The 18778-nt window shown below is 45.1% G+C and overlaps 1 protein-coding gene across 2 annotated transcripts; it reads right to left on the bottom strand.

Annotated features, from left to right (window-relative positions):
* Window positions 1–400: 400 nt before the first annotated feature.
* Window positions 401–18065, bottom strand: LOC143315961 (glutaminase kidney isoform, mitochondrial-like). Of its 2 annotated transcripts, none has more exons than XM_076723584.1 (18): window positions 17652–18065; window positions 10850–10946; window positions 10428–10546; window positions 8944–9073; window positions 8771–8850; window positions 8467–8630; window positions 7580–7638; window positions 5200–5232; window positions 4884–4942; window positions 4574–4640; window positions 4412–4462; window positions 4139–4315; window positions 3915–4046; window positions 3737–3829; window positions 3348–3409; window positions 3126–3202; window positions 2976–3039; window positions 401–2894 (listed from the first exon to the last, which is right to left on the bottom strand). In XM_076723584.1, the coding sequence occupies exons 1-18, from the start codon at window positions 17918–17920 to the stop codon at window positions 2747–2749; spliced, it is 1881 nt and encodes a 626-aa protein (XP_076579699.1). In that variant the 5' UTR covers window positions 17921–18065; the 3' UTR covers window positions 401–2746. The 2 variants fall into 2 exon arrangements, with proteins under 2 accessions (XP_076579699.1, XP_076579701.1); XM_076723586.1 differs by having other exon boundaries at window positions 10850–10940; window positions 17652–18041.
* Between the last annotated feature and the right edge of the window lie 713 nt (window positions 18066–18778).

Below are 18778 nucleotides of genomic sequence, written 5' to 3'. Positions count from 1 at the left end.
AATCCTTTCATCCACAGGTCTCTAAGGCAGGTTCATGAAGCGCCGAAGTGACCGCGAACTGTCCGCCCAAGTTGAGCAGCCGTCTTCGGGTCTGTTCGCCGAACTGAGCGAAGCCGCATCCGAAGCGAGACGACTAGACCATAATGAAGGTCTCTGGGGTTTCTTTCATTGTGGGGTGTCGTTCTCACACAAGGGTCCCATCATCAAAAATCTCCCATTTATCTCTCGTAAATCATTTTTCAAATCAAATCCAATGATTAACAGAGCACAGGCACACTGCCCCCTACAGTCAAATACAATAACTGCAGTAATACTCCTAACTGTTCCCTGGAGAACTGCACTTTGGACAAAAGGATCATACATGAAATACATGAACCCCCCCACAAATACAGACATCCAATTGATTTCATAGCTTTTATTCAATGTTTGATTTGTGAATAAACATCTGAGCTGCCTGCGACAGCATAAATATACATGAAGAGGAGACAGAACGACACCAAACACGTTACATTCAGAGTACTTCAGTCACTTCATATCTATGACAGCTGAGCGAGCGGAGCTGCCGGTCGGGATCACCTCATTTAAAATCAAAGACAAATCCATATTGCTGACTTCATCTTACAATCATGACTTTTGCTATTGCTAATTGCTTCTTCTAAATATTGCAGTCACACCTTTGTGCTTCTTGTTGATCACTTTGAAATGAACGAGGTTTAAATAATTCAATGAACTGATCCCAACCAGAGGAGTGAAAACGCTTCCGCCCTGCGCTGAATTTGAACTGTGGATTGTTAATATTGCAGACGTGTCGATTGCCTGGTTTGGTTTGTTTGTACAGAAACAACAAGCAAACTTCCAAAAAGCTACAAACGCACAAAAGCTCTGCAGAAACGAAACATCTGCTCAACATTTCAAGTATGTTCTGCACACGATACAGACACAAAACAATCCATCCGCATTAGAAAACCCCTTCAGTTTGTTTTTAGTGTCTCAGTTCTGCTGTGGAGATCTTCCTGAGTCCTTTGCAGGAACAAGTGTTTACATACACACCATCATAACTCGTGTGATACATTACAGTCAATGCATTTTCTGCACTAGAACCTCGATTTTCAGGAAAAAAAAAAAAACAACGGAAATCTTGAGATTGACAGCAGTGAAAATAAAGTGTTAGAGCATGAAATGAAAGGAAGTGGGAACAGTTTCATTTCTGAGACTTTGAGAATTAGCTGAGTCAGTTGTTTTTGTGTTAATGTTGGACCTAATTTCGATGTAACTGCCAGTGGTGGAGTCAACCCTTTACGATTTAATTTAAGATTAATCCTAAGGCCTTTTTAATACCACTGACAATACAATTTAATACAGGTGTCACAATCGTACCAGCCAAAGCATGAACGCATGACGGAAAACCAGTTGGGACAATAATTATCAGCCATTATATCACAGCTTTTTCAGTATTTCCCACCAGTACGTGTCCGCAGCTCTGATTGGCTGGTTCTCCAGTTTGGATAAATGGGTCATTTTTGGGATTTTAGTTCTACCTGAACATTTCTGTTTGTGTCCAGTTAATTCACTTTAAGGGTGTTAAAATCATCTGATTCCACATGATGCATTTTTCTGTTGTTGAGTGTGATTCCTTTGACTTATGAGTAAAAGTAAAAAAAAAAGCAAACTCTATTATTGGATCTTTACTGTGATTCAAGCTCCTGTCAGCGCTGGCAGTGTCACAGTGTCAGGAGACAACAGACAACCTGAACTTTGGCTGACTTGCTTCCATTATTTTTCCTTCTGTCACAATAAAATAAATATCAAATAACATGCTGTCGCCGTGAAACTGGGAGTAAACACGAAAACAAAAGCTTATCGGCCATATTCACCTTTACAGGCTGAATGTTTAATGGTTGAAATAAAGAAAAAAATGCAAATATTCGCCTAATTGCTGCATTTAAAACGGTTTCAGTGAAATCGATGTCGCACACCTCGTGATCAAAGCCACCGGACGAGAGCTGATCCACTACAGACCTACAACTATACACCTGTACGTATTTACACTAATTTATCCTCGTCTCAGAAATGCACGCACACACACACACACACACACACACACGCTACATGACTGTACAGTTTATCTTAAATAGATAAATAAATATCTCACACCCACACACTCACAAACAAACACACCAAAGTGTTTGGGGGAAGATACATTCCACCACACTGTGATGATGAAGTGAGGAAGGTTTCTAACTGTCTGTCACACCCGCTGGATGTCTAATTACGCCTTCCTTGTTTTCAGCTTTTCGAAATAAAAACGACCGTGTGAAAGCAAACAACGGAGTCCTCCAAAGCTACGAAGCTGATGGCGAAATACAGAAGGAGAAATGAACAAAAAAAAAAAAAATTTTCCCCACTCAAAGTACGTACATTGATACAAAAAACCAACAACATCTAATAACATGATGAGGAGCGTTTACACTGCTCTGTGTTTAAGGGGACTGTTGTCTACGTCGTCTCTACAGGGATTTTTTTTTTTTTTTCCCCCCACTGTTCAGTTTATTGTCTGGGTTGATTTCATGTTTTCTACGTGTGATGTTTAATACAGTTTCCTTCCTGACCTTTCTGATTTAAAACGTTTTCTTTTCTCAAGCGCTAACCGAGTCCTGTCGCCCCCCCCCTCCCTCGCAGCAATCCCGTCCGGGTTGATTCAGCTGACTTCTTGAACGCGCAGCTTCTTCTCTTCGGCCGCTTCCCTTCACAGCATGCCGTCCAGGTTCTTCTCTGCGTTCTGCTTGTCGGGCGTGGTTTCCTGAGGGCTGTACTGGGTGTGGTAATCGCGGAGGATGGTCACCACGTCGTGGTGGCCGAAGTGGACCGCTTCGTCCATCGGTGTGTTCCCCCACCTGCAGCAGGAGTGAAGGGTCAGGGCAGAGCTGGCAGCTGCAGGAATGAAGAACGTAATACTTCAGTTTGCTGGTGCTTACCTGTCTCTGGGAACTGGGTTGACTTTGCAGGCCTCCAGCAGGAAGCGAACCACCTCGGCGTGTCCTGAAACACACACACACATCAGCTCCACAAACAGAAACACACTGATCAGAAGGACTCATTAACAATGACCTCCTCAGTGTTCTTACCCTCAGCAGCTGCCACGTGCAGGGCCGTCCTGGAGTCGTAGTCCCTCTGCTCCATGTCCATGGAGGACAACGCAAACCTGGACGAGTAATCGATAAACGTTAAACATCGACTCGAGACATTTCATATTAGTGTAATAACAATTATGGCTACTGAGGAGGACAAAGGTAACAGATGGGAAGAAACACTCCTGATGGGAAAGCACACTGGAATTGGATTTTTACCTCCTCAGGGCTGAGACGTCTCCAGTGTAAGCAGCAAACAGCAGATTGATCACTGACTTCACCTGAAACACAAACACAAAGCTGAGTACGCGAAGTGAACTTTTATCTGCGTGAACATTCAACACTGGTGATACTATTTGCTTCCACCAGATGGCGCTACGGATTAAAATGCTCCACGGAAGGTCACACAGCATCCAGGCCAGCGAGCACCCGGCGTGAGGACATGACGCAGGCTGTCTGAAAAACGTTTCGCTGCCTGGTAAAATGACGTCCTGCACTAAAAAATAAACCTCAACGAGAAACGGAACAAGAGGAAAATAAGAGCGATGCAGCAGGTGGTGGAGGAGGATGGATAGAAACTGAAGAAGGAGCATGGTGCTGGGACTCACCCTCTGGTCTCCTCCCTCCCTGCGTGGATCCAGTTTCTTAGCAAAGTGTCTCAGGTTGTCGTAGTTGTGAAAGTTACAGAGAGAAACCAGGTCCTGGAAGAAGAGAATGACCTCTGTTAACACCAGACGATGAAGCACATTCATAAATGTGGAAAGTCAAAGTTAAAGTGGAGCTGACCGTGCAGAACTGGATGCCTCTGACGCTGTTGCCCAGCTTGTCCAGTGGAGGAGACCAACACATGATGCCCATCACGTTCGGAACAACCAGCAGAATCCCGCCAGCGACGCCAGATTTAGCTGGCAGACCGACCTGAAACAGAAGGAGGCCGACGTGTTGACAGAACAGCCGCAGCAGTCCGACATGCTGATTACTGTAAACGTCTGACGGGACGTGATACTGACGTGGAAAGCGAACTGTCCGGAGAAGTCGTACATCCCGCAGGAATGCATCAGACTCAGGGTGTTCCGCACCGCCTCGGGGCTCAGCACACGCTCTCCTGTGATTGGGCAGAAGCCGCCGTTGGCCAGAGTCGCCGCCATGACGCTGGCGCTCTCGCAGGTCACCTCGATGGAGCACAGCTGATGGGGAACACCAAAAGGTTTGTAACGCTGGTTTCACACGGAAAACAGTTCATCAGTTCAACAATATTCGACCTTTTCTAATCTTCCATTCACCTGGAAGTAGAAGTCGAGGATGGAGGTCATGTCTGTGCCCTCTGGAAAACACTGAAAGAATGCAAATGCATTCATATTTGTGAAAAAGAACAAACTTACTGAAGGAGAATGACTGAAAATACTGGAGGAGTAAAAGGAAAAAAAGGCGACCTTCGACCTTACCTTCTTCTCCTTCAGGTAGTAGCCGATGGCAAAGTTTCTGTCTCCAGACTCTCGCTCGGACTGGAAACTGGGACAAACAGGAGGGGGGGGGGGCGGGGGGGTTGTTCTTCACACACCACCACTCAGCTCATGTTACATAAAACTCAAACAGTCCTGAGTGAACGATTTTCTCTTCAAAAGCTGCTGACGTGGAGTTCGACACAGTGATCCACTCCTCAAGGACTTAATAATTGAATATACGTTACATAAAACAAATCAGTGAGTCCGTAGCGTTCAGTGTGTTTCCGCAGCGATGTGCAGCTGTACTCACGTGGCGTTGCTGAAGCCCACGTACTCATTTCCTGCCAGTTTGTTCATAAAGTTCATGACCTGCAGAGCACAGCAGCAGATTTAGAGTAAAACATCTGCTAATAATCCAGCAACAGCACACATATTCAGCAAAGAACCGACAACATGAAAAGAGAAGCGCTGTTGTTGCAACACCTGCAATAATTCTATATTTTGGCCACTTGGGGGCAGCAGAAACAAGTTGTGAAGGACACTGAACATTGACATTATCGTCATCCTTCAATCAGCATCAAGTACCAAAGCTAGAAAATAACAGATCTGCAGTCAGTCATACTCACATAATCAAATTTTTCCGCGTTGCTTGCCCCTTGCTGAAACACAAACAGAACAGTCCCGGTGTTAAACTTGCATCTTCCTTCTCTGACCCACACTGACACTCAAAGTTACCCATGACATTAGCGCTACTATGCATGATCCACATCTTTATGACATTAAACTACGACAGGGAAAACAGTGCAAGTTTACGTCACTACGTTTTTTTTTTTTTTTTTTTCCAAAATCAAAAGCTGAGCTCGTCAGTTATGTGACCAATCAAACCAATCGATGAATTGAGATTAGAGGTGGGGAAACTAGCTGGAGATGGAGGAGGTGAAATAAAACAGTTAATCCACTCAGAGTCATGGAAAGTATCAAAGAAAAAAAAAAAAAAAAAATCGAATATTTTCAGCTAAGCTTGATCCATCGAGCTAAACTAGCTACAAAGTGCAGTTAGATGTGGCTGATCCGGATGTAGCTATTGATCAGCCTGTGTGTTTATGTGGAAGTGTGCTTACTGCACGAAGCAGGTGAGTTAGTTTACTTCACTTCAAGGTGTATTCACACTGCGAGCCACATGATCAGCGACTCACCAGACGTGTTACATGTTTCTAAGCACACGGACGTTGTCCTGCAGCATTAAGAATCAGGATTTTCTGACGCTGACATGTGAAGAAAATTGCAGATAAAACCCTGAAATGGACATTTAATGCAACTGCAAGTTCTCCTGCAACAGACTTTATCAGTCAATTCGACACGTAGCTCGCAGTGTGAGTACACATTCTGAGTTTTAGCGACTGTTGAGCTGATTTTCTGGCCTAAGTCCTGAGTTAAGAGAGTCCCTAGTAACTCAAAAGGATGACAGATAAAAGACAGACAAAATCAGTTCTAATCTAAGGACATGAAATTAAAAACAGACAAATCAAAAGCGAAGAGGTCCTTCTCTACTGAAGAATGGAGTATGATATAAAAAACCAGTGTTTGAGTTGAGCCATAGCTGCACTGTTTATAATCCAGACGTCTATAAACAGGTTTGGAGAATGCAGGTGAAAAGTATAAAAGCGACACTTAAAACATTCATAAACAGCCATGTGAAGGCTAAAAGCTTTCAGTCACAAATCCAGACAAAAGAGGGGGAAAAATAATTAAAAAGGAAAAATTACCAACGTCATTGACCTGTTGCAGTGGTCATAATTTCCCAAAGATCCTAATGCTGTAAAATATGCAACAACACATAAAACCACACAACGAGCCTTGAAAAGGTACATTGCAAATGAGTGCATTTGAAGGGTAGAGAGGGGGGGGGGGGGGGGTACGCATGCACAGACAGAACCTGGTTTCACTATTCGGATCAATGGATAGGACAGATTCAACCTTCAGCTACGGAAATCTCAACAAGTGATTGGTTGGGATTCAAAGGGAGAGTGGGATTGGTTGACAGGAGGTTTTCATATCACACGGGAATGATGGACCGTAAACCCCGACAGGAGCGAGCGACTCTCCGCTTTTCCCGGCCGTCATTCCCCTGTGATACGAACACAACGAAAGACAGTGGATGACTCCTCTGCTCATCCAGATATGTACAGCTGGTGTCATGTAAAAAAAAAAGGAAATAAATAAAAAAAAACAGCAGCTATTCTGAGGCTTTCTGTGTCGGTTAAAGTCTCCAGAGGCTGATCGTTCACACCTCTGACAGCGCCATGAAGAAAAAGCTGCAACGCCCAGGCCGGGTTTCGACGTACAGCAGCTAGATCAGCAGTCTGCAGGAGAGTTCTAACACCTCCCGTGGATGCTTTCTCTCTGGATGAAGTGTAATTAAACTGCTCCCCGCTCCGCCGGGATCCTCCGTGATCCTCCGCCGGCCGCCTGAGGAGCGACGGGGTCAGAGTCACTGAGACTCTTCGTTTTTTTCAGTCGTGAATCAGCAGGTGGTGCTCTTGTGTGTCTGAAGGTCAGAGATATTTAATGAAACGCTCAGGTGGCGGAGCCGTTTCTCTGATTGAAGGCGGTAACGTGGCCGAGCTGACCTGACTGAGAGACGCTGGTCTCCGTCTCCGCCCACTCCGTAAACTGTGTGTGTGTGTGTGTGTGAGCGGGATATCTGAGCGATGCTGCTTTCAACCAAATCCCCTTTCAGCGTTATTATCTCCAACCTTAATCTCCCTGTATACAGTAATCTGGCGGAAACACATTCTCCAGATGATTATAATTGTACTTCATACAGTTTATCTTTGTCGGACTTTCTAGCTGCAGCGGGAAATTCACAATTCGGCCCTGGCGACAGAACAACACCCCTCACAATCTGGAAGCTACATTTTCAAGATATGAAATGACAGATCTCAGGATTTAAGGCCATGTTAAGCAAACTTAGACTAAACCTGGGGGTACATTAATGCAGCTCACCTTAATGAGGGAGGTACAGACGATGGCGCCGGCGTTAACCATGGGGTTGTGTGGTTTATCTGTCCGAGAGAACATTGAAGGTTAATATCAGCCTGCCTTTTGCTTTATTATTGTGAAAAGGATTTCGTGAAAGAAACACCTTCATGCCAGAGGTCAAAACATGAATAATCCCGTGAGTGAACATCAGCATAATGAGGTAGGTAACTCCACAACATCCACACAAACTAAAACACACCATCTGCACTGACGCAGCGCTTCCCCTCAGTGTTCTAATCTCCTTATGCAACTGGCCAGGACAATGTTAAAAAGGAAAAAAAAGAAAAACGGATCTAAAAATAAACAGCTGGAATACTTCCGCTGCCGGCGAGTCCTTTGCTCTGTTAGATAACGACAAAGGGAGGAAACCTGGGAACTTTCTCACACCAGTTTCCCTTCAAAAACGCACTGTTCTGACCGAAGTCTGGACTTGAGGCAACTGTCTGCTGACAGCGGCTGCACGGGAGGAGCCAACAATTCACGCTGCGGTTGAACGTTTCCACACGCCGACGGCCAGCATGCATTTATTAAAAGACGCTAAAATCACCTTATAAACTGGATTAACACTCTTCATCATATTACTATTCACTGTGAGGACTGAAGTGAAATTTGAAGTCCTGAAGACAGGGTCTCACTGTCCCAGCAGTTTCTTGTATCTCCCTGTTCCTATAAGTCTGTTCCACACTGGCCACTCTGTTTTACTCTGCTGCAACCTCTCATTAACTATTTATTCCCGCTCCATGGCAACCAGGCCTAGAGATGGATCCTCTTTCAGTGAGTGTGTGTGGAGAGAAGGTTCAACCACAGCTGCACGCAAACGCAGAGGGGCAGGTGTGTGCGTGTGGACTCACCCTCCTCATTCAAGAAGAGCTTGTTGAATCGCAGGCCGCTGGGCTCTTTGCCGATGAAGCGGTGCACGTACTCGGTGCCGTGGTCGTGAACGGCGATGGCATATTTCAGCGGCTTGACGCAAGACTGCAGACAGAAAGGGACCTTGGTGTCGCCGACAGTGTGCCTGAGGGAGAGAGAGGGTGTCAGAAAGGTGTGGTCCTAAAAGGACGGTTCAACTGCTTGTGGTGTGGTGTCATTACTGCTGCTAATGTCAAAGGTTGCTCATAGCTGTGTTTCCATTTCTGTGCAACATTTCAGCCGTACCTCTGTCCATCGACAGTGCACAGGGCGACGGCCCACAGGTCTGGGCTGAAGCGGGCCAACTGGGGAATGTAGTCAGCCACCTATTGCACGATGTAACGTACAAAAAAGAACAAAACATAAAGCTTTTATCGCTTTCACTATGTCAAACGCACTCTTGTCGTCCCCTCACTCACCTGCCCTCCAGACATGTTTTTGGCGGTATCGTAGAGGTCATCGATGTGGGCACAGAAGGACTGGAAGTCTGGGATGACAAACTTCTTCCTGAAGGCCTGGGTGAGCAGCACGATGTTGCTCTGGACACATCTAAGACGGGACGCGAGACAAAACAGATTGGGCCTCCAGGTTTTTGAAAGAAAAGCCTGACTTGTTGGCTGCGTACAGGTGATTATTAACACTGCGGCTCACTCATTCGACGGTTCAAAGCCTGACAAAGCTTAAAGTTAAGCCTTTGCATAAAACTAATCATCGCGCTGGCTTCAGCGGCTTGCTAGCTGAACTGGTCCAATTGTTCAGACTGCAGCTGCCACTGTGAGACATCTGCTCCTGGACTTAAACATCATGTAATTAGTAGTGTCGTCTTTTGGGAACCTGTCTGTTTTTCTGGTTCAGTGCCTTCATTTCCGGGCTGAAACCTCCTGCTGACTTTTCTAAACAAGCTCTCTGGAGGCTGAGCTTGATGAGCTTGTTGGGAGGATTTATGCACCTTTGTTTAACCAAAGCATACCCTCAGATTCCCCAAAATAAACATTTGTTAAGTCTGCTCCAAGTTTGTTTTATTCTGTGGTTCTTACTCACATTACCACCAATCTTCCAAATGTTGTCATGGCGTCCAGATTTTGTCCTAATCTATTTCATCTGTGCGATTAAGGACCACAGAGTCGACACACGACTCCACATAACGAGGCGGTGAGGTAGAAGCCGTGCCTCTCTGGCAGCAGAGAGATTTGTGGCTCAGCTATCTCACTGCATCAAACCCTGTCTAATCCCTGCAGCATGGGATCCCTGCACAGAAAAACCCACCCCGCACTCCGCCGCCCGCTCACGTGCCTCCCTCTGTGAGGCCGAGCTCTAAAAATAAGCCCGGGGAGCAGGATCCCAGCGGCGCAGGGGTCTGTTCGGTGAGGATTCGGCTCCCCAGTGAGCTGTCATATGCCCCGACTCGCCACGCCACCGCTTCCCAAGCTGTCACCCAGTTCTGTCTCTGCATCGTTTCTGCTGGGGGCTCAACCAGCAGCGGTGCCTTGTTTTGTTTCCACTTGTGCTTTCACAGCAGCTTGTGGGGCTAAAAATGTTTGGTCCTGTTGAATTGTGGGAAGTGTAGGCGCCAGGTTTGCATTGATTCTGGTCCCTTTGAGTCTGACGGTGTTTTAAGATTGGCAGGTGGAGTACGGCTCAAATCCTACAGGACGAAAACCTCAACAAGATGCCGATGACGTGCAAACTGAGGAGTGATGAATAATTAATGTCGTGCAGTGACCCTTTTCTGCAGCCGGGAAGTGCAGAGGACTCTGACCAGCATTAATAATTCTTCTAATAGACTCTGACGAAAGACTGACGCTGACAATAAAGGTGGAAGAGAAAAGCAGGATATTGCTTTAAAAGACCACTGGCAAGAAATCTGCGTCCATGGTTTCAAAAATAAGAAATAATAACCTACTTTTTGAAGAGGTGTCGGTCCAGCGCTCCATCAGAGGTCGTCTTCAAAGTCACCTTAAGCATCTCCATACATTCTTTCAGCCGAGGGTCTCCTGTGCGAAGCCCTGTGGCTTTAAGAGCCTGAAGAGGGAGGAGGAAAGGGGGGGGGGGGGGGGCATGATGATTAGGACAGCCTGACAAGAAATCAATAACGCGATGAGTCGTGAACTGAGGCTCCTGAAGAGCCTCACAAGAGGCTGCTCATAATTCAACCAGGGAGACATCGACAAGGAGTAACACTGATTCACTGCCGACCTGCTGTTAAGCTGTCACACTAAATCCTGCAGTACGGGCCCATTTTTCAATTTTTTTTTTAAGTCTGATTTGAATCTACTCATTTCAAACATAAATCCTCAGTGATGTTTTCCCGCTCTGACGACTCACTGTGGTGAATTTGTGCGCAGGGATTTTTTCCTGGCCCTCTGCGATGGTGTAGAAGAGCAGGTCCTCCAGGCTGGGCAGGATGCCTGCCTTCCTTCTCCTGCAGGAGGAAAGCAAAAGACAAACACACAGACAGCAAAGTGAGAAAAAGAACTCCACCGTGAGACCTGCTGTGAGTGGAAACATGGAGGGGAAACTGCAGCGGAGGGAGGAGAAAAAAAGCTTTTCTGACTGCAAGGAGAAGCTGTGAGGAATAACTGTAAGACTGCACTGGAAAACATTACCTTACACTGACCTTAGCTCAGTATCATAACCTGTGGAAACGACTTGTGCTGAACAGGTGTTTTTCCATAGGTTTATGCTGCCGTAAGGCCACTGCAATGTAAACTGTTTATTTGCTACTTTGCTAGAACACCAGCCAGGAATGTGCTTAAAAAGCCGATTAACATGTGAGCTAACCTAACTACCCACCGCATAGTTTTACACTGGGAATTTAATCCCAAACCCTTTGACCCAAACTACCTCTGAGCAATTTAGAATTCTAAATTTGGAATATATTCGTCCTGTTTCAGTTTGGGTGAATCCTGGGGACAGTCAGGCTGGACAGCAGCAGCGCTTGAAAACCAGAAAAACGAATATTTCATGACAGTCTGAGAAAGAAAGTGACGCTGCCTTGCAGGCATCTTCGTCCATGCTTGCCACGTGAGGTGGCAGCGTCGGCGCAATTCAGCCGAATAAAAGCGCAATGTGTGAATTGTGAAGACTGGGCCTTAACTGTTGCAGCTGTGATGTGGAAGCTTGCCAACGCCACTGGCACATGAGTGCGCGGCGGCAGAGAAACGACCACCGGCCTGCTACTGAATGACAGCACAGTCTGTTAAAAAACCCTGAGAGAGTGGCTGCTTGCAGATTTTAAAGCTCAGACTCATATTTCAACCAGACTTTTACATTTCCTGAACCACTGAATGTGTTTGTCATCTCTATTCTTTGCGCAGCTTTGATCCCGTTATTTGCAGCTCTGACACCTTTTGTCCCCCATGGCGATCATTGTATTAAATGAACTTGGTCTTTACAGTGTGATGAGTTTTATCAGGTGGTATTACGGCCTGGCTGGTATTCTAAGCAGCGCTTCCACACCGAGTCGTCTCTGGGAGGACAGTTAGTAGCGTATCAGGAGGCAGACGGGGCGACCAGCTCACAGCAGCCTCTCTGCTATGATTCATATCAGCACCAAATTGGATTTGTGCAAAGCTCTGGGTGCCCAGGAGCACTCTGTCCTGCAAGGCATCATGGGACACTGGCCTGTGTGCTAGGAGAGGATGTCTAAAGGTAAAGCTTTAGTTGGCAGGTGGCTCCTCGCAGCAGCCAACCAGATATAAAGCTGAGTTTGCACCCTTGGAGACATGAGAGCAGAAATCTGTCACTTCAGACTCGGTGTTAAACAGAATTTCCTCTGGATTTATTCGGTGGCAGTTTCGAGCTATCAGGAAATCGGCATGACAACTGACCTGAAAATTTAAATATATGAACATCCAAAACACCAGTCAGCCAATGGCAGCTTTTCCTTTCTTGCAATTAAGCAAGAGGAGCTTTTACTGTTTTCCTATTGATGCTATGTTTTAAACCCATCATCCGGACCACTGGGCTGCAGAATAACACAGAGGAAACTCCAGGACCGTGCCTTCAGCCTGTTACTTCCACGTCATTAACTATTCTGACGGTTCCACTCAGAGTCAGAAGTCAGAAATTCTGAGCGGGAAATTTGTGATTCCAGCGTTTCACTTTTTGGTCCTGAGATGAATTTTCTCCACATAGGAAATCAGTATTTGCAACTTTCTCCCTCGTGTGTGGATCGCAGCATTATTACCAAATTGAAAATAACTGTCATGCACTCCAGACAAACATGTTGTTGCATCCTTAGAGAACCTCCAACGTTGCATTGATTGCTAGCGTGCTCTGACCTCATTAATGGAAGCTGATGCCTGCTGGTGAGGAAGGAATACACATCAGAGAGTGTGTGTGGGGGGGGGGATGGAGGTGAGGTAGAAGGGAGGGGATTCAAGCGCAGCCGCTGGGAGGAAGTGAGGTAATTTCAAGGTAAAAGCGGTTATTGGCTTTCCCGCAGAAAGCCTCTACATCTACTGGAAAACAGATTTTAAAAAAAAACACTAAAACTAAAATAAAAATAGAAACATACTTACAAATGCAAAGCAAGCAGACCAACAACAGGGAGAGAGTGTGCAGAGGGAATAATACTGAATTAGTAACAGTGAAAATGGCATTTACAGTACACTTTGAACACATCAGCACGTCACTGCAGCAAGCATTGATAGAATACTGACAAGCAAACGCACCCTGGAACAAAAATGGACACAAATATTCACATGATTCACGAAAGTTAAAGTGACGTGTTCAAATGTACACACAAATATGAATACTGGCATAATTCAGAGCTGCTGTCAGGACAACAAATTAACAATAGAAACAGAGATTAATGCATGGAAAGCATTGCAGTTGTGTTTATGTCACGAGCCTGAAGAAAATCACATCATTTTGATCAATCAAAGAAACATAATATGCACTTTTCGCGCCGAATCAACGAAAAGAAAGAGCGGCCCGGTAAGTGTCTAAAAATAAACCTCGGCCTTGCTTGTAATTATTATTCCGAGTAGCTGCAGTAACATTAACATAACTCAGCCTTAAAGTAAATATCAGACTACGCTCAAACACAACAGCGATCTAAATAACATTCTTGTTAAGTTAATAAGGCCTGTGAGAGATTTCACGTCTGGGAGCATCATCACCACCCAGGTTAGAGGCGGCCAGTGGAACATCTGGACCAGGCTGGACCGTCTCATTAATCCACCTCAGCTGCTCTCATTAGCGCTCTCGCATCCCTCTCTGCATGCTTTTAAAGGTCAGCCGCGATTCAACACACGGCACGTCCAGAAAAGTGAAAACAACGCTGTACCGTCGATCGATTTTTGAGTTAGCTGCACGTGAAGGATTTAGAGGTTTGTCTCCATCACAGAGAAACTAAAGAGCTCCTGATATTTAGCTAATAATCTCGACAAAAAGATCTGGCTGAAAAAGCTTTCATGAGTTTTACGTCTTTCCAAAGATGTCCCACTCAGCCGCCGTAGATGAAGCTATTTCATTTGATTGGCACACTAACACTCATATTGCTGAGCCGAGGTCAGCGTCTGGATTGAGCTGTCTGTAGTTTCTGCTGTATTTGTTTGAACCGATCGATGGTGCTGGTTTCATTGCCTCACAGATGTTATGACAAACTGGCGGGGAGGGTGGAGGCAGACATTAAAGCCAGAGCGTTGAGAGGCGGCGCTGCACAAATCAATCTGCGCAAGTGACTCATCTGCTCCTGGAGGCCCTGACAACTGCTGGGCAGCACGCCAGCATCCAGGCTTTGGTGCAAAAACCATGGAAAAATGATGTGGGCGGGATAAGCCTCCCTGCATTACAAACATTTTTAACCCCTTATTAGCAGGAACACAGCCTCGGGACCCTCATAGCCAGACTGGAGTTGAAGCTGAACATTGTCAGGGCCCCCGGGACTTCAAACACCTCCCTGTGGATATTACATTTAACAGATTTATTCATGTTATACTGGCCTGATTTACTGACTTTTAACCCTGGGAATTCTGTATGTCTGGCACGGCACCATAATCTGGTGGGTGTGTCTATAAAATGTCACACAGCATAGTTAAAAATGCCTGTAACATCTCCCCTGAGCCTTCATTTTTTGAGCAACATGGCCAAAATTTAAAAAAGCGGAGGAATAATCGTCTGTTATTTGACTACTTGTTATAGCTTGATTTATCAAATGTCTCCTTTTTTTTGTCCAAGCAACAGTCTCAGACCCACAGATATCCCATTTAGTAAGATATAAAACAGAGAAAAGCAGCAAATTCTGAAACCGACCAACTACTCAACATCCCTCATTCAAGCCAAAAGACCAAATGCCTCCGCAGGGTTTCTTTATGTTAAACATTTCCGTGACCTTTCGTGTTGGGTTTGTTGGGTCGCAGCACCTTGACCACCAGCAGAAGTCCACATGATCAGATGAGTCAGTGTCCCTTCGCGCTGCCTTAAAGACTGATATAACGAGCAGCCGATCTGTTCCTCGACAGCAGTCCTGCTTCCACGCTGTCACCATGCACGAAGCTAAATGTGAACGCAGCCTGTTGGTGATTTCTCAAACACGAATCTTTACTGTGAACAGAACGAGTCGAGGCTTCGCTAACACTGAAATTAGCCTCCAGGGGAAACAAGACGTTGCTGACAACCAGTCAGCTGAGCAAAGTGACTGCCTAAACATGGCCGACCGCTTAAGTAAATTGTCCGTGAATGGAAACAAATGGGACAGCGGTGGCCTGCAGGGGCAATGAGGCATTTTATTCCCATGGAAACTCTCTGAAGGGAGGATACAGGCCGGTGCGGTGGCTGGTATCACAGCTGCTCCCAATGTTGAAGTCTATTACATCGCACTTAATTTTCTGTGCAACATGGGGAAAACTGGCAGCAACATCTTTATCCGACTCTGTGCTTTAACAGCTACCGTTAATACTAACACATCTCCAAACACTGACTGAGCCTGACTGATTCAGTCCAGACTGTAAAATGGGTTCTGGGTTATGAAGCACGTCTTCAGCAGCATGCAGAGGCCTGAGTCAACACTCTGGTGTTTACGGATGAAAAGAGGAAGCACCATATCACGTTCCAGCCAGATCTACATCTCATTAAAGCCACACACACGTCAGACTGGATGCTGCTGGCATACTAATGCAACCACAGACCAAGCAGTGTCGATGGCCTTATGAATAACTGGTATTAATCGGTTTGAAATTTTCATGCTGTCGACCAGTAGAAACTTCCTGGTAAATGCTGTGATTCTTACACTCAGAATTGAAGTAAGTTTTGAGTTTAAGTGGCCGATACAAATATTGCATTTCGCAACAGAAACAAGCCATCAGTGCCGAAATGAGTGGACCATTAATCAATTAGTCGATCAACAGAAAATTAACCAGCATCTTTTTTTTGATGATGGATTAACAGTTTCATTTTTCAGGCAAAAACACAGAACACAGTTCTAGCTTCTCAATGGGGCTGGGCGTTTTGCTGCTTTTCTTCATCTTATATGATAGTTAATTGGATATTTTTAGATTTAGGAATGTTGGTCAAGAATTGAGCAACGCGGAGATGCCACCTTGGACTTTTTTCAGAATTTTCTGACACTTGTCTTTGGATCCCAGGACAAAGTAGAAAAGGTGTCGACCCTCTGCAAGGCAAAGCAGCTGCACGGCATGCTGGACAATTGTCTTCACTGATGCCAGTGGGTTTTAAGTGGACTCAGGGAGGCCATATCAGCCTGTGGTGGTGATGTTATAGGACTCTTATCCTCACTTCTCTATTAGCACTCATGAATTCTGCCTGTTGAACAATCACCACCCTCAGACACACTCAATTACAGCCCTATTTGCTCGATGAACAACAGTACAAATAATCGCTGATAACGACCTCGTACTACTCTGCCAGTCAACACGTAATGTCAATAATGGTCTCTGATTCATTCTATCATCATAACACAAACCAAAACAACAAGCGCTAGCAGTGCAGAAATTTGCAGCTGATCGGTTAGTTGACAGAATATGAGCTGATTATATATTTGATACTTGGTTAGCTATCATTTATCACCATATCGCCTTGCAAATGCATAAAATTGCTTAATGATCAATACATCAGATCAATAAGAAATACCTGTTAGTTGCATTCCTACATCCAGTGATGATTGACCTTCATTAGACATTGAGTTAAGGCTGAGGCTGTCTGCATGCTGCATTAAGTTACACAGACACATATTATATTTGTTATAGTTATAATGTCATTTTGAAAGCCAAGAGAAGCTGGTACAGCTTAATGCCTCAGTGAGTATAACATGCTGGGCTGATGATCAAAGCTGGAGCTTCTGGCTGGTCACGATATCTGGCTGGCTGCACACCACATACTTCCATTGTCGGACAACACAATTTAACGCTTATTTCCCTTTTTCCTGCAGAAAGGTTTCATCGAATTACCTTCTCTTACAGGCAGATAACATTAAAACATGGGGTTTCATAATATTGCAATTAATGATGATATAATGTGCTCACAAAACAATATGCTTACAGCCACTTAGCTATCACGCCCTGGTTGCTAACAACCGGTACACACAGAGCTTTTCACCGGTCATTTGTACAAACCCCTGTGGGTGAACTTGGTGTCACCGGTCGCTTCTGGCGATTGTTCCCCTCCACTACAGCCTTGACAAGCCTACTTAGCTTAAACCCCCACTACAGCCTCAGCTCCATTAGAGGGCTGGCTAGTTCGTCATTGCAACCTATGCTACTCATTCCAATAGAACTAAATCTGAGCTAGCTAGTCAACAGCTAACCTAACATAAGCCCCTTTGCCTGGTGTAAACGCTCAATGCCGAACTACGTTGTAAATATCTACTAATTCAAATAGGCCTTGACGTAAATGTAAGACATACAACACAAATTAAGACATTTTAAGCATAAAGTATCTGATATTAAGAGCGATTCTCCAATTCGGCATTAACTCTGTATGCAAATATAGACATATTTTAATAAAAAATGAACTTTAAGGAATGGTTCCCCGGCGTCACCACAGCCTTCCATGAATGATTATCGCTTGGTAAATTGTCACTTTTCTCTATCTAGTTCGGTGTACTGTGGAGCTAGCGGCTAACGCCTGCCCGCAGACCAGGGTTAACTGTAACGCTACTCACTTCTCTGCTGATGAGTCCTTGGCGGCTTCATTCTGGCCGTCACCTTTGGTGCAAAAGCCTCTCACGCCGTGCTTTCTGGTGAGGTGCGGCGAGGCTCTCCACCCGGCAAACGCCCTCCCTCTTCCCGGCGACCTCCCATCCAAACTAACGGTGCTGAAGCAGGCGGAGGTTGCGGGCGCCGCTGTAACACCAACTCTGCATGTCAACGGACGCTTAAACTGGGTTTGAAATAACTCCTTGAGCACCACAGTTGACCGAAAATGTAACATTTCAACCCCGTCGAGAAGAATGTCTGGATGGTGTAACTACAGTAAGGCCGAATGTGGAACCGGAGAACTACAGTGAACAGTTGCTGATGAGAGCGCAGGCTTTCTCGGTCGAGTAACGGTTTTCCCGGTGACTCAACAACAGAACATTTTTCTTAGTGGGATACAACCTACCCTTCACGCCGCGAGAGCTTTGATTGGAGTATGATAACACATATTTGCACCTGATTGGCCAAAAGGGCTGTCAATCATCAGTGCTGGCTCGCCAACTGTTTTGACCTGATGAGGGTCGTGTTTGTGATCATTTATCTCCATCACTTCCGACACTTAGGGGACAATTTATAGCGATTATGAATATATACTTACGTTTGTAATGTTTTTATAAAAATAGTTTCACTCTTTCCATAAGAAACACGAGAACCATATCTTTGAGTTTAGAGAGGAAAACATCATAGAAAAATATATGACCACTGCTTTGCAAATAAGTACCACAAGAACATTGTGGATAAAAGATGCAGTAATTTAAAATGATTACTAAAAATACACACATTTTATGGGCTATTAAAGTAAAAGCCCCCGTTAAAAATCCCCTAAAACTTTAATAGTAGGCTATCTCAGACTGACACAAGTGAATAAAGCAGATTTCAGAGTATTTATAACACAGCTTAAGCAAAACCATCCAGCTTTGGAAATGGTTATTTTAGATATCTGTAACCCCACATCTGTCTCAATTGTTTATGTCTTTACATATGTGCATTTTTCCTGCTGTGTATCTATGTTAGATTCTCCATCCTGGCCTATTTTAGGGCACTGATGATCGATCACTGGGAATGTGCTTTTCCCTTCCCCTGCACTTTTTGC

The sequence above is a fragment of the Chaetodon auriga genome, chromosome 23, assembly GCF_051107435.1.
Source record: "Chaetodon auriga isolate fChaAug3 chromosome 23, fChaAug3.hap1, whole genome shotgun sequence".
Lineage (NCBI taxonomy): Eukaryota > Metazoa > Chordata > Actinopteri > Chaetodontiformes > Chaetodontidae > Chaetodon > Chaetodon auriga.
Note: the sequence above shows the minus strand (reverse complement) of the source record. Positions and strands in the feature narration are given on the sequence as shown.

Excerpts from the sequence above, each read along its gene's own strand:
- LOC143315961 (XM_076723584.1), bottom strand. The coding sequence starts at position 17,920 with ATGTTACATTTTCGGTCAACTGTGGTGCTCAAGGAGTTATTTCAAACC. Across the intron at positions 8,631-8,770 it reads TGCACTGTCGATGGACAGAG|GCACACTGTCGGCGACACCA; the intron begins GTACGGCTGAAA and ends TCTCTCCCTCAG. Across the intron at positions 3,203-3,347 it reads GACGTCTCAGCCCTGAGGAG|GTTTGCGTTGTCCTCCATGG; the intron begins GTAAAAATCCAA and ends TTACTCGTCCAG.